The 16,045-nt window shown below is 41.8% G+C and overlaps 1 protein-coding gene across 3 annotated transcripts in view; it reads right to left on the reverse strand.

Moving 5' to 3' along the window:
- The window catches only part of DENND2B (DENN domain containing 2B), a 303,230-nt gene that overhangs the window by 4,559 nt on the left and 282,626 nt on the right, over positions 1-16,045 (reverse strand). For 2 of the 3 annotated variants that reach the window (XM_090032660.1, XM_090032661.1), the window contains 4 exons: positions 4,980-5,157; positions 3,838-3,879; positions 2,672-2,816; positions 1,519-1,758 (listed from right to left, as the gene is read on the reverse strand). In XM_090032660.1, the coding sequence (XP_089888786.1) occupies positions 1,519-1,758; positions 2,672-2,816; positions 3,838-3,879; positions 4,980-5,157 (605 nt within the window). The remainder of the gene's footprint in view (positions 1-1,518; positions 1,759-2,671; positions 2,817-3,837; positions 3,880-4,979; positions 5,158-16,045) is intronic. The other variant, XM_090032662.1, reaches the window with a different exon arrangement.

Here is a 16,045-nt window from a genome sequence, read left to right on the forward strand (position 1 = left end):
TTTATTAAACTGCTCAGACTTCTTGAACCAAATTGCCCATGTGAGTGATCTCAAACCTTTGTAATCTTTACTCACTGGAACAAATCACTCATGTGAACAAGAGGTAACAAAACCAGGCCTAAATTCTGTCTCTTAAAATACACCCTCCCTGCCTGTTTTGAACACCTTTCCATATTTTTATCCTAAACATCATTCGAGGAATTGGTTGAGAATGTGAAGATGGAAGGGTGACAGCGACCCTGAAATGACAGAAGTCAAGATCCAAAGAGAGGAAGGAAAGAGAGCAGAAGATAAAGACAGTGGACTTGAGAAATGCCAACTTTAACAAACTCAGGGAACTGGTGGACAGGATCTCCCAGAAGGCAAGTCTGAGCAGAAAAGGAGTCCAGGATTACTGGCTGTACTTTAAGGAGCCCTCCTAAGGGCACAGGAGCAAGCTGGCCCAATGCTACAAAATAATAGGAAGTGCAACAGGAGACCAGCCTAGCTAGACAGCACTCTCTTCAAGGAGCTGAAACTCAAAAAGGAATCCTATAAAAATGGAAACTTGGGCACAGTAATAGGAAAGAGAATAAGAGGTGTTTAAGGAGAAAATTAAGAAGGCCAAGGCACTACTTGAGCTACAGCTGGCAGGAGACATAAAAAGCAATAAGGGATTCTACAGGTATGTCAAAAGTAAGAGGAAGACGAGAAACCGTAGCTCAGAGTAGTTCACACCTTACAGAGTGAAGAAGGTCATCTAGTAATGGATAATGCAGAAAAGGCTTAAGTATTTAAAGCCTTTTTACTTCAGTCTTCAGAAATAGAGGCAGCTACCAAACGATGAGTGCGGTTGGCAATAAAGACATGGAAGGATCCCAAACTCCCTCTGCACTGACAAGTTGAAAGCTGAGTGCCTGACAATCAGCTGAATGGCAACTGACTTTGGGACTGCACTGGGTCTCCAACCAGCCCTGGTGGAGTTTCCAGAGCCAGCTGACAATCAGTTGATTTTTGACTGGCAGGGACTACACCGGGGCTGGCTGGTGACCCTGGTACAGTACTAACTCTGTCACACATACATATCAAGGCACAATGGAAACCAGCCACCAAATATTACACTTTCTTTGTGCAATATTCTGGTGGCCAGTTCTCCCTTTTGTGGCACCATTAATTCCATGAACATGTGGCCAGGTTACTATTTAAGACATGATTAACAGACTAATCACATGTTAACTGTAACATCTGCCAAGGGCCTTAGAATCTCAAATGAGGTGGATACTGTATGTAATTTCATGGTGGGCAAGCAGTCCATTTTCCCCTTTAATTACCTAACGTGCCTGGATGGGAATCCCCACTAGGATGAGACTCCTTTGTTTAAAACCTGTTCAGGGCACACAAAAGAAATGGGTAGCTTGTTAGTTATATGGAAGTTTGTTAGCCATGGCACTGAACCTTGACTCATGTAGAAAAAAAAGCTATGACTGCTATTACAGCAAGTACAGTCTACATTAAAGAAAAGAGAATCACAAGCCTTACCTTTTGCCCTACATTTTCTCAGCTCTCTGTCCTGGATAAAACCAGCAAACATCTGGGATTCCATAAAAACCTCCAGGAAGCGACGGATACTCTTGGAAGCTACTGATTTGCGGAAAGCCTCCCTTTGAAAGACACGCTCTCCCTTTTCATTCTGAGTTAGGAACAGTGAATAATGGCCTACTGTTTCCACAAAGAATCGGATAAAAACTTCAGATACTAATCCATTCAGGGTGTTACACTCTGCAAAAGAAAGCAGCAATGAGATACTAAATCCAGCTAAAGAACAGATGAAGTAAAAGGTTTCTGCATTGACACTTGCATTTTATTTGGTTTAATCACATAAGAGTTAACTAGAGTAATGATAATAACTGAAAAAAAAAATATTTGCAACATTTAAAAACATACCTTTTAAGGGTTCATACCTTGAACTGTTCTTCCCTACCCCCACAAAAAAGATTACTTGGCTTAGATAGCGTAATTGCACCACCACCAAACTTGTCAATTGACAGAACAGTAGGTTTTCCATAAACCACAGTCAACAAAAATATGTTTTGTTTTAGTGGGCAAACCCGTAGGAGACATCTCATAAAAACTTGAATTAAAGTTGAATTTTTTGAGCTTTAATCTGAACTGTGTGTTTTTTGTCTGAATTTTAATTCAGAGTCTCCTTGACAGTTAAGCATGCTTCTGTGGGATTTTCACAGTTAAAATGTTTGTTCCAGGGATAATTAAACTTTACAAAGAACTGATTGTATTTATTGGAGCTCCAATTCATGCACTGCTTCAGAATGCCTCAAAGGTATTAAAATAGTTATTCATGTTTAAAAGAAGTATTAACAAAAATAAATGTGAAAATGAAGAGACTTGAACAAACTATATAGGCTTTTAATGTAAAAATCTCTTCTTTTCTTTAAGGAAGGGTTAAAAATACAGCCAAGGGCAGGAGTGCACTGTTATTTACAAGGAATTTAAAACAGGTTGTTAACAACATATTACAGGTGTTTTGATGCCAACAGCCCCCATTCCTTGCAGATGCTGTATTTTGAATTGTACTTTGATGTTGCAAAATGTCTCTCTGGAGTGAATGATGAGCTCTCTGAAACAAGAGCAGTTTATTTCCTGATTCCACGGATGCAATATCACTTGCACACACCTGGAGATGAGACTTGCTTCCAGATTATCTTACCATCATCTGAATCACTATCTGAATCTTGATTTATCAGCTCATTCTTTCGCTCTAGAGCCTGCTCCAGAGCAGCTTGCAATTTCCTTGGCAATAGAGTGTCTTCATCATCCATCTAACAAAGGAAAAAACAACCTTTAGATTGTTTACTTTCTCATTTGTAGTCAATGATTTTTCAGGGTCTAGAGTTCATAAATGAACTGCTCTGTGTTTATAATGTTAATGCTGATATACATGAAGTAATGAAAATGTCTGTGCCTGCATTATTATATATTCTTTAATGTGCCTAATAGTGCTTTTAGTGAGATTAGTCAGGAAAGATAATATGCTACTGAAGAACAGAATAAATGCATAAGAACCCTGAATCTGCTCTTTACACAACAAATGTAATGTGTGAAGGAATGAGAAAGGCATGATTAGGGTGTCTAAAAATGGTATTTACTAAATATATGCATCATACAAGGCCCAGCTACTTGTACACACAGCTGTTCTTGTTGTGTTCTGGCAGCTGCCTCACCCCTTGATAGTTCCTTTTGCTTTTTTCCTGCACATGTTTTTTCTTCATTCTCTGCAACATATTTAATGGTTGCTCCACAAAACAAGCAGATACAAGACTTTCAGTGTTGCAACCTCAACTTCACCATGCAGACTCTTCCAACAGGTCTTCAGAGTAAGCTTATCTATGTGCCCAACCTTTTCTCTAAAGGGCAATTCAGAGCACTCCTTTATCTGTACATCATTTAGTGCCACATTTGATTTTAAAAGCTGGAGATTCCTTATCTTCCTTCTACCATACAACTTACTACACAACCCTCTATTTTTGCCTCACTATATAGACTTCTCCCTTCATCTCATCACCTCAATTGGTCTTACCTAGCTAGAACAATGTTCAAGTGTTCACTCTAAGCCATGAATTCATCTCTCTATTTCTCCTGAAAGCAATTTTAAACATCAACCACTTGCCAGCTTCAAGGAAAAGTATTTATTTTTAGGTGAAAGCAGAAAACAGGAATGTTCTAATCTCTGGACCACTGCACCATCCCAATGGGGGCTCCCTGGTGAACCCCACAGCGACACCAGATTTTTTTGCACAGCAAATTTACCTGTTTTTTTAATATTTTGGATTCATACTCTACCTGTCTGATAAAACGATCAGCTCCCAGGTTGACCATTAGAGCCTGAAGGAAAGAAAAATAGAGAAAAGATTATTATAAAAATTCTGTGGGTGTCTGCCTTTACAGAAAGAGAGGGAGCAAAAATGTTGACATAGTACCAAGCCTGAACAGCAGTTAGATCAAGAATCAAGATGGGAGCTCCAAACAATTTGCTGAATGCTGTACAAAAACAGGAGGATAAAGTCCTTTCCTTCTGTAGAGCCCTGAGGAAGTTAATATATGTCATACCTCAAATAGTGGACAGATTTCAGGGAAATTTGAAGACCATTTAAAAAAAACTGTAGGGTGTACTATTTTTCTTGGGTGCACTATTTTACTGGGCAAGCTATTTAACTGGGGGGATCTCTTTATGGCACCAGAAGGGGTTCTTTCTAGTGTGAAGGCTTACTTTCTGGTACAGAAAGACTTGCATGCCAAGCATGACAGGTGTAACATTGATGAAATATGAAAGAAGGATGCTGAGAGAGCAGTTTGGGGAGGGCAGGAGAAAAACAGCAGAGATAGCAAGAGGCAGAGTCACAGAAAGTTCTGAAAGGAAGACAAGAAAAGTACTCTGAAGTGAAAGATGTGAGAAAGCCAGTGAGGGGTTCACAGGAGAGTGAACTGATCAGAGCAGTTTGAGGAGAGTGATGATTTTGGCAGCAATATTTTGGAAAGACTATATTAATACAAAGCTTATTTAATTTGCAATCTAGGGCCTGCAGGACATTAAAAAGAACTTTCCTTGCCTTCAAAGTTCTATTCTCTTTTTTCCACGGCTAGTGGTGTGTGAACTCATAAGGAATAAGTTATAGAGCTCAGCCCTTAAGTGAATGGTTTCTTATAGCAATGATGCCACTTTACACTATTTCACAGAGAAGAAAATCAGAATACGGACCCAATTGTGACAAAAACCAATGTTGACTTTGCTTTTTACCACTATTCCTTTACCATATATCTGCATGACTGCAATTTTTCCAGGGGCAACTTTTTTTTTTCTTTCCAATTCTCAAGCATAAATTTGCAAGCTAAAGGAGAGACATGCAAACTTGCCAGAAGGCCAGGTCTCTGGCTGTCGTAAATCCATTATATGCCACAGAAACTGCTTTTGGATCAGTTCCTACCTCTTCTACCGGCAGCTCTTTCAGCTTGGGCAGAGAGCTGGACAGCAATCCAACCAGGAATGGAGTAGGGCAGCAGACAATATCAATCATGGATGAGGGGAGAACAGGAATAAAGGTGTGTTGCCAGGAGAAGGGATACAGCAGGGCCACCACAGCATGAGAACAGCTTGAGAGGGTGCTGAGGAAAGAGGAACAACATCATCACTACAGCGTGTTCTTAATCCAAAACACCTGCTTCCATACTACTGAACTCACGGCAGAGTAGGAATTCAGAGAAGATGCCTAATGCATCCAAGCCCAAGTTCCAACTTAGCACCTGGCTTCTGTTCCAATCTCAAACACCCTTCTATATCTGTGGCCTTGTGATAGCTTTGTTATTTCCCCCTGGGCCCATGCTCTTCATAGCACTTAAAGTGGAAACTAGAAGGTTAGTGTTAAACTGTTTCATTGTAATACGGAAACACTGATCTAGGGAGGAAAGGACAAAATGTCTCAAAACTCCAAATGACTGAGCAGCTCCTCTTGATGATTTTTAAAATAAAAACAACAGAATTTCAATTATTATACTGTCATATTGTGAGTAGCAATGCACAGTACCACTGCTGAACACCACAAAAAGTTGTAAAAATACTTTAAAAATTATAAAACTCATAGAATGGAACAAAAATTTCCAAATTCTGAAGTGTTTTGAAATTTCTTTTTTTCCAAAATGGACAGTTTTCCTTCTAAATATATCGTCCCCACAGGAATTTTTGTCCAATTTCCAAAGTGTTTTGAAATACATTTTTTCCAGACTGAACAGGGTTTTGCTTCTAAATACATTTTCCACAAGAATTTTAGCCCAACTGATGTATTTACCCAAAGGCTTCAATTTTCACAAAATCAGCATTTTTCATCCAAACAGATTCTTTGATAAAAAAAAGCTCTAAGGAACCGAGACTGGTTCTCCCTAGTAAAATGTTAAGATAAGGCATGTGTTTGAAAATGGTCTTTTAAGTAGTATTAAGGATTATTATTATCCATGGGAAACTCTTTGCTTTCACTGTCCTTCTGCCTAATGAATGTACTCTGGTTTCACTTTATGGTCACATGCTTCTTGAAGGTCAGTTACAAAACATCATCATTATCAAATTAGTTTTAACAGCAGGGAAAGAAAGACAAACCCGCACTTTCAGAGCTGTGACTTTGGCCTGATTGGTAAGGTCTGCCCTTTAACAAGCTGAAGATGACAGAAGTTTGGAATTTTACCCAGTCCAGCATGCTGAGCTAAGTTTCTCACACTGCATATCTCAGATATGCTAAGCACGTTCAAACCATTACAAATAAACTAAGAAGTTCAGTGCTATTGTGACTTGAGACTGTTAGGTGAGGAGTGCTCATGCATTTAATTGCAAGACATCTTGTAGGCATTAGATGGCATCAGACTTCCACTCAAATGATCCTTGCAAGTGTTCTTTTCTGAATACAAAGAAGGTATACCACCTGTTTGCTTACTTATAACAGTTACACTGGAATTGGTTAAAAAATGGAGAGGGGAAGAAGAGGAGACAGTGTTCATCTTTTCCTTGAAATAATCTTTTTTTTTTTTTGCTGGTTGGTGTTTAAGATATACTGACTATGATGTGTTCTTGTGATCTTGCTTATGCAAACTAATATGTGTTTCTTATCAAAGTTAACTTTTTCTTATATTGTTCCAGAGCACATGATGGTGCTGCCCTTGGTTCTTATCTTGCTCTCCAGTTTATGTATTACGTAAGCACAATGATGTGCTTCAGGAGAAGAAACTATGAAATGTAATGCGGGCTCCCAGGCAAAATTCTCAAGCCTATTTTAGTGGCTTTGTGGTATTTTCAACTGTTAAAAACTGGGTCATTATGGGGAGTGACTAAAAAAAGAGCCATGTTAAACTAAAAGCAGGAAAACAAACATTCCTCCAATGCTCAGTTAATTTTTTTTTTCTTTCTATAGAATGCCCTTTTGTAACGCATCCTCTTCCATGCTGTGACGTAAATCAGCACCAGCATCCTCTCTCGTGCGCTATTCCCACGCTTAGGGAGTCTTTCTGCTTCAGACCAGTATTCCGCTTTCTCCTTCAGAACTGTCACAAGGAGCCCATTTGTAATCCAAGCTTGGGGGAAGAGACTGTTCTTGCACAGACATGACAGCATTTGTATACAACAGGTGTTTGTCCTAGTAATTTGCCTAGCTAACACGATGCAGCTCCCAGCACTGTCACTGTGACCACGACTTGATGTTTCCATTTTAAACTTCTTCAGTCCTATGTTTACAAAGTATTAAAACACCTGGCCTCTAAAAACAATGCCTTTTAAACTATATCAATCTGAGCCCACTCCCCCCAGCAAAGGTCACAAGCCAAATCTGCACTGATGCAACTGTCAGTAAAGTCAGTAGGAGTCATGTACACATACACAAAGACTGAACTCAGCTGATTTGTTCTGGTCTGATCAACAGCATCAAAGATCATATTTACACAGGGCTACATCTTTCACTGAAATATGAAGTCTTTATAGATGTCCTAAGTCAAATTCAGAGGTGATAGATGAAAGGGAGCCACTCAGCGCAGAAGTCTAATTTAATTTATACTATCTGAGGTTTTCCTGTTTGTTGCTTTTCCCGCTCTACGTCTTCCTCAAACCTCTTAATATGAAAGCTACCTCATGATGCACTTACACATATTTCAAACCATTTATACATGTGAAACTTAAAACTCTGTTGTAGCCCCTCTGAATTTTGGTCCTTTCACAAGTGACTACATCTGTAGGATGTAGATCCCATGAATTTCAGTGAGCTCTGTGCACATGGATCTTCCTGACCCTAGGAAGCGGCACTGGCTGACTCTAGTGGGAGAAAGAGTGAGGGCAGCAGAGTGGCCATTGGTCCTGATTTATGCTGGACCATCCTGTTTTTAAACCTTTTATCCTTTCTCTGTTTCTGAAGAAGGAAAGAAAGGATTGCAAAAAGTTCTGGTTTTAGTTCATTGATGGAAATCATGTCAAACATTTCTCCTAGAGGCAGGGCAGTGCACAGCCAGGAGGAGCAGGGTTCTGAGCCAGCCAGAGAGGAAGGGAGGGAGATGGAGGATCCCAGGGGTTGGCTGCTCTGTGCCTGGGCAAGGAGCCGTGGCTGCAATACACATCCAGGCACAGCGAGAACCAAGGAGCAGCTGCATGCCTGAGTTCCCTGTGTGTGGGTTAAGCACAGGGACACTGATTCATGAGACACAGCAGCACTTTAATTAGAGCAGCTCTGAGAGCCTCTCTAATTAAAGTGCCACACCTCCCACCCCCAAAGCACGTGTAAAAGTGCCCATAGTTTTTAGTGATGCTTTAATGCTCATTAGACTATTTTAATGTAATGTGCATTAGTGGAGTATCACTAAAAACTCTATGCTTGTAATGCTCATTCAAATAAGCTAACGCACATTAAAAACCTGTTAAAAACCTTTTCATAAAGACTCCCCAGTCTTAATAAGAAATATGCTTAATAAATTAGAAAAGAAAAATGTATTCTGTGAAATCATGTGTGCTTTGACTTCCCTTTGAGGTTTGCAAGCCACATGATACTCTCCATCTTTGTTTATGAAACATGGAAAGGAAAACCAGCTAGTTATTTTCATTCTTCCAGGTGCACAAAATGCACAAAAATCATGAAAAAATACATAATTAAAAAAATAACTTTTTTGGCTTTAATAATCTAAGGAAGGTTAGTAGTATAGTGGAATTTTTTTGATGAACTGATTGATCTTTAATCTAAAATTAAACATTAGTTTGCATTATGAACTGTTAATCATACTAGAGAGTGTAATTTAATATACTACTTAACGCAGAATTCAAAAACTTATCTAAGGGCCTTGTTAAACTTTATGCTGTAAGCTGAACAAATGTTAATCAGCTTAGCGTTGTTTGGCCTAGTGGAACAGTCACACAGTAAGGCAAAAAACCTGCTCTGACTGTCCTTCACCTTCACAGCTGTGACTGTCACTAGAGGACTCGTGAGTAGGGGCAGGACTAGAAGCAGGACCCATTCACTGCTCCCGCTGGGCAGAGAGGAGGCCCACCACTGTTTCCATTTCAGCAAAACCAGAGAGACCCCAGGAAGCAGCTTCCCTGGCGCTCTCTGGGCTTGCTGAGACTGACACAGCAGCACTGCACTGACAGCCCTGCTCTCAGCACAGAGCCACTGTGTCAGTTTCTGTGAGACCAGAGAGCTCCAGGTCTGCAGCCCTGGAGCTCACTCGCTCCAAGCTTCAAGGGGTCCAATCTTTTTTTCTCCAGAGCTCAGGCAGTGATCACCCCCTCCATCACCACCAGTGGGGGCAGAGTTGATTTGGGCAGCAGCAGGAGGCACCGTAGCCACCGGGTGTTCTGGGGAGAAAAGAATCAGGCCCCTCGCTCAGGTGGTGTCTGGCCAGCCAGTAGCCTAGCTGGAAGGGCATGGGGTGGTGGGCACCATTTGAGCTCCAGAGAAAAAAGGATCAGACCCCCCCATAGCTCAGAGTATTCTGGGTTACTGGAGGACTTCAACTTGGGAAGAATAGCTGCAGAAAATAGTCACACAGTAATGGAACACAAACAAAATTAGGTGGATTGGAGTGGCATAACTCTAAGCCAAATAATGAGTGCTTTAAGCTACTTAAAAGGTTTTAGCATGTACCCAACCCAGGGATTAAGAGCTCCAGAAGCCACCTAAATTTACCATGCAACAAGGCTCTAACCCTAACTACGCAGTTGGTCTAATAAAAGATATCATCCTAAGAAATCCTTGTGTCTTGCATAATTTCTGTCAGCCCTGATGCCATGTGCTTCCTAGCTCTCTGGGGCAATGCAGGGGAACAGAGCAGTTCCTTGGTCCTGGAGGAGCCCGCACCAGCCCGCAGCCCCTGTCCCCATCTCTGTCCCCGCCCCCCCTCACCTGAGGGAGGAGCCACTGCCTGCCCTGTCCTACATGGGGAGTGAGGAGCTTACCTTCAGTAAGTGTCCCACACCAGCCCCGGGGCCTCCGCCACACTCTGCACCCAGCTCCTCTCCAGGTAGGTGCGTGGCCTTTAAAAGCTTGTGGGAGGCCAGATTTTTACTTGTGCGTGGCTGTGTACGCGCACACCTTAGAGGGAACACTGCTCCCCAGTGTGCTTGGCAACAAACCCGGACGTGGTCTAGAAGCACTTCTGGTCTACTTCTGGATCCGCTGGGGAGCGTGCTAGGGCCCCCACGTCCCCCTGACTCAGTGACTGGTGCCTCCTCGGTTTGGGAGGGGGCACCTGGGGTCCCCCTGCAGCTGATCGCCAAACCAGGGGGCGCAGCATGCTCCCCAGCAGACCCGGAAGTGGAGGGGGTTTCCGCACTCCTGTGGGAGGCTTCATCCACCCCAGCATCACAGTGTTCATGAGCCGCACTGGTACCTTGAGATATGTAGAAAAAACTTTTAAAGCTGTGTCTATGGCCGAATCGCTGATTCTCCAAATCAGCATTGAATCTTCAGATTCAAATTCGGCTGAATTGAATCAGGGACAGTCATCTGAATCAATTAATTGAATCACTGTCCCAGCTTCAGGCCTAATCCAAATCCGAATCGAATAGGGCCCACTTCACATACCCATAATGACTTGTGATTATTGTCCAAGAAAAGCATCCAGTCTTGACTAGATGAGTTCATGAGTTAGACTCTATCACTTCCTTGCCTCATGTGTTCGCTGGTGAATAATCTTTAATGTTAAAAGTTCATGACTTTAAAATTAAATTTGTCCAACTATTGGTTCTCGTTACAACTTGCTCCATAGTACTTGCCCGTCTCCTCATGAGAGTACACATACAGACGATTATACATTTTTATTAACGGTCAAGAAAAACTTTCAAATTTTATTCAAAAAGTTCCAAGAAGAGTCTACTAATAGTCCAGAGACTTCTAGGAAATAAGGTTGTTGAAGAAAATGAAGTTATCATAATTCAATCTAATATGGTAGTTATCCATCATCCAAAAATATCTTTAAACAATGTTAATTTATTGTATTGCAAACAGAAGCTGACTGTCCTCGTTTCTAAACAAATGCTAATTCCTCTGAACAAATTCGTCTATCCAAATTACACAAGGTTCTTTGGGTAAATGTGATATCTTTTATTAGACCAACTAAATAGTTGGAAAAATTGTTCTTTGCAAGTTTTCAGGTACAAAGTGTGTTTGTCTGCCTATGTCCTTAGACCAACACAGCTACAACCACCCCCCTCTATCCAAATCATATTTTTTACAGCCAGAAAGTTGTCATCAAAAGACATTTCAACAAAGGAAGGAAAACTCACAACACTGACGTGGTTAGTCTCTCAATAATAACATTACGAAGGGATAAACAATACATGTTTCTGGCAGTTTAGCACTTGCACTGAGATGCTAGTTTTTCAGCTACTGACGAATAATCCATTAAGTCAATAAAAAAAAGACCATCTAGTATCCAAATAAATGTATCCAGAAGAATGTCTGTGATCATTAGTGCAGATGAACAAAAATAATCAATCTCAGAAACTTGGTCATGGAAAATGACCACATGGATTATTTGTCAATAGCTAACTGCCAATATTTCATCACAGTGCAAAGACTGTATTGCCAGAAATACATATTATTCATCACTAAACAATGCTTGGGAGATTAATTCAACATACAGTACTGGAAATGTTGATGCTGTGCTTTATGCTAACTTAGAAATGCTGCAAGTCCTACCCTTGGGAAATGCCGAAGTCATTCTGAGAACGCACACTACTTTCCATGAAATGTTTTGTAAGGGCAAATCTCTTTGTTTGCAAACAACCCAAGTATTGACAAGGCAGAAGAGGAGGAGCTGGAAATTGTTAGGTGCATCTAAATAATGACCTCTTTCCCCACACCTATCTCCTCTACGTCATTTGCAGACCACAGTTTTCTGAAGGACCCTCACACTCCAGCTACATTCTCCCCCAAGTGCTGGGCTTACACGATAAATCATTTGCTTGCAGGTTCTGCAACCAGTGGTTCTTAGTGAAAGAGCCTATGTGTTTTGGCGTTTGCAATGAAAGGGGAGCAAGGTGATAGCCCCTTTTGTCCTTTCCCAGAGGACCAAGATTCTCCATGCATGTGGGGATTGCTCCATTACATGTGTGGAGAGCCAAAACCCCACCAACACTTCATCATCCCTGTGGGCTAGTGCCAGGTCTATGCTATGCAAATGCTTCGGACCATGTGCTCATCTGGCACCGATTATCAGAATCTGGTTCTCTCCGTTCCCTCAGATGGAGAAATGTAGCCAAAATGTAAATTCTCAGCAAAGTTTTTTCCACTGCCTGTGTTTACTTTTCCACAACCTTTTCATGTTTCTCATTTCTTCCTGCTGATTTAATTACGATACTCACTGTACATTTACTGAACTCTTTCATCTGTTGTTTTTAATACATGCACGCTCCAACCCACAACTGCTCCATGACCGAGTTACCTTCCTTCTCCACATCCCTTCTTCCCCTTAGAGAGCTTCCTCTGAATTCTTGTTTGAGTTTTAAGGTTCTGTCCTTTCCAGTACTTGAATGAGGTAGGTATTCCATGCTCCTATATCTAACCTCAGCTCACAATAACATTTTTCTTTGATGGCTCCTCACTGCTGGGGAAGGAGAGGAGCTGAACCATCAATACTTCTGTAGCACAATAGCTGCTCTAAGAATGACTTTCATGCACACCTCAATGCCATCCTAGCACTTGGACTAACTTCAAACAGAACACAGAATACTCCTATAAAGATCACTTTTGAACCAAGTTTTCAAAAACAGTCATTGAGCAAGATGCTTCAATTTTTTTGCCTTCTTTGAGGCCGTAATTTAGAGGTGCCAAGCCTCTGCAGCTCCAACCAACTTTAACTGGAGTGGACGGAGCTCAGCACTTCCGAATCAAAGGCTTAAAAGCCAAATATCTCAAATGAAGCACTCAGTCTGTTAGGCACCCATAATTAGTGTCCATATTTGAAAATTTGGGTCATAAATTCCACGTAACACGTAGGTGACCAGAGCCTAAAAACCTCTTCTGACAGCAACTGAAAAGTTAAATGATTCCCAAAAGCTGCAGAAATTTTTATTATTGATTTGTTTTTCATATTTATTACCTGCAGGCAAGGATCAAGCTCCTCTTGTGCTAGACCTTATAAACATACATAATAATAATGATGACGACAATCATAATAATAGTAGTAATAAAAAGAGTTCCTGCCTCATAGAGCTTACCATCTCAGCATACAACAGAAACCACATGGATAAAACAAAGCAACAGCAGGGTAGACAAACTAGTGACTGTATTAAGAAGCAGCCTTAGCAGATCAGCTGCCTTGCCACTTTCAGATGTCGCTAACCTCATAGCAAAGGAACATCTTTAGGAAGAATATGGAAAACCTTTTGAGCTCTTAAAGCCCTGGTGATTGCAGGCAGCTAATACCAATGCTTTCTTTCCTTCATCTAGTTTGAGCATTGATCCCAATATTTTTCCTTCTTCCACTATTTGACTTCAGGTACTGTGTCATTTATTATTTCATAGACATTAGGGCTGGAAGGGACCACAGAAGATCATCAAGTCCAGCCCCCTGCCCCAGGGGCAGGAATTCAGCAGGGGTCACAGGGTACTAGCAAGATAAACGTCCAATTGTCTCTTAAAGGAGTCCAGAGTAGGTGCCTGCACCACCTCTGGAGGCAGTCTGTACCAGGTCTTGGCGTCTCGGACAGTAAAGAAGTTCTGCCTTATGTCCAGCCTGAAATGGTCTTGCAGGAGTTTGTGACTGTTTGACCTTGTCATCCCGTGTGGCGCTCTGGTGAACAGGTGTTCACCCAGATCCTGATGTATGCCCCTTATATACTTAGAGGCAGCCACTAGGTCCCCCCTGAGCCTGCTCTTTTCCAGGCTGAAGAGTCCCATGGCTCTCAGCCTGTCATCGTGAGGTCTGTTTTCCTGCCCTCTGATCATGCATGTGGCTTCTCCACATCCTTTTCGAATTGTGGAGCCCAGAATTGGACACAGTACTCCAGCTGCGGCCTCACCAAGGCTGAGTACAGCAGGAGAATGACATCCTGGGATTTGCTAGAGAAGCATCTATGGATGCAAGCCAGAGTTTTGTTCTTTTTGTCAGCTCCAACATCACACTGGTGGCTCATATTCATCTTGTGGTCAATCATGACCCCGAAGTCGCTTTCGGCCATGGTGCTAGCAAGTGTAGCACTGCTGAGCCTAGAAGCATGCTGCAGGTTTTTCTTCCCAAAGTGGAGAACCTTGCATTTTTCAGTGTTGAAGGCCATCAGGTTTTTGTCCGCCCGTTTTCCAAGCCTGTCAAGGCCAGCCTGGATCACCATCCTGTCCTTGGATGTGCATGCTTTAACCCAAAGTTTGGCGTCATCAGCGAACTTGGCCAGTCCACTTCTGATACCAATGTCCACATCATTAATGAAGATGTTGAAAAGAATAGGCCCAAGGACGGAGCCTTGGGGGAACCCCACTGGTCACAGTGCACCACAGTGATTGACTTCCGTCAACTACCACTCTCTGGGTCCGACCTCGGAGCCATTTCCCCAGCCAGTGGACTGTGGTGTAGCCGAAGCCGCAGTACGCCAGTTTTTCTATGAGATGATCATGGGATACCAGATCAAAAGCTTTTTTAAAATCAAGATATATGATGTCAATCTATTGTCCCTTGTCCAGGTGATATGTCACCTGGTCATAGAAGGAGATGAGATTGGTCAGGCAAGACCTACCTGCAAAAAACCCATGCTGGCTATCCCTCAGGAAATTGCCTTCAGCCAGTTTGTCAAGAACGGTCTCTTTGATTTTTTCCAAGATCTTCCCCAGGATAGAGGTCAGGCCGATGGGCTTGTAGTCCCCTGGATCTACTTTCCTGTCTTTCTTGAAGATGGGCACTACATTGGCCTTCTTCCAATCTTCGGGCACTTCGCCTGAGTACCACGAGTTCTTGAAGATCCATGCCAGTGGCAGAGCTATGATGCTTGCCAGCTCCTTAAGTACCCTGGGGTGTAAACTGTCTGGGCTTATCCCTTAGGGGATATGCTATGGGATTCCTGTTGTATGATAATACACTCTCTTTTATTCCAGGTCCTGCAGTGCTACTCACCCAATGGGCCAGAGAAGGAGAAACAGGAATCTGGGAACCTGAGAAATATAAACCTGGGAAAGACCCAGGTCTTTCACATGACAGCATAGATCATTACCACTAGGCCAGTCCACTAAGTTGCCTTCTGGCCAACATTAAGTCATCACTCCTGTTCAATTTTACCTGACCAAATTATGATAGATCTGATAACTTCTCACTCTACTGTCATGGAGCATCCAAAGGGTAAAATCTAGAATCCTTTTCTTTTGACTCAAACCAAAGAAATAACAGGCTTTGCAGATTTTTTTATTATTATTTTGAGAGAGAACTGCCCCCTTGAAAATTTCAAAATACAATATTATGAGTCATTGTTGATACAGCGAAAAAGAACATTGCAGTTGAGCAAGCAGACTGAATGGCTGTGGCCGTGAGAAAAGGCCTGAAGTTATGGAATGTGCTAACACATGCAATCAGGAACAATAGTTACATTCAAAGTCACAACATTCGATGCAGAGATTATGCGGGAAAAAGCAACAGAAGACGACTGCATGATGTTTACAGGAAACTCAGAAGCAAAGGGATGTTTATAGCATAATATTCCTAACAGAGGACTGCATAAAGCAATAAATAATAGCTTACTCGAGCAATTAAGTGCTGAAGGAAAGCTGAGGTGTTTGATAACCACTGAAGACATCTGAGAATCAAATCCATAGCATTTAATGCCAATGCTGATTAGAGCTGTAAGAGGTTACCTACATGTCTTCCGTACAGCTTGTAATTACAAAAGGATACCTGGTAGCAGCTCATATTATTAATATTACCAGATGCTTCTTATTGTAGGGCACTGTTTTAGGTTTCTTCTCAAACTGCCAAACTTTAACTGATTAGAACAAATGTTTCCAAGCTGGGTGCCTGCCAACTGTTTAACCATTTCCAAAGGCAAGGAAGGGAA

The sequence above is a fragment of the Crocodylus siamensis genome, chromosome 2, assembly GCF_052110815.1.
Source record: "Crocodylus siamensis isolate JL-2025a chromosome 2, ASM5211081v1, whole genome shotgun sequence".
In the NCBI taxonomy this organism is placed as follows: domain Eukaryota; kingdom Metazoa; phylum Chordata; order Crocodylia; family Crocodylidae; genus Crocodylus; species Crocodylus siamensis.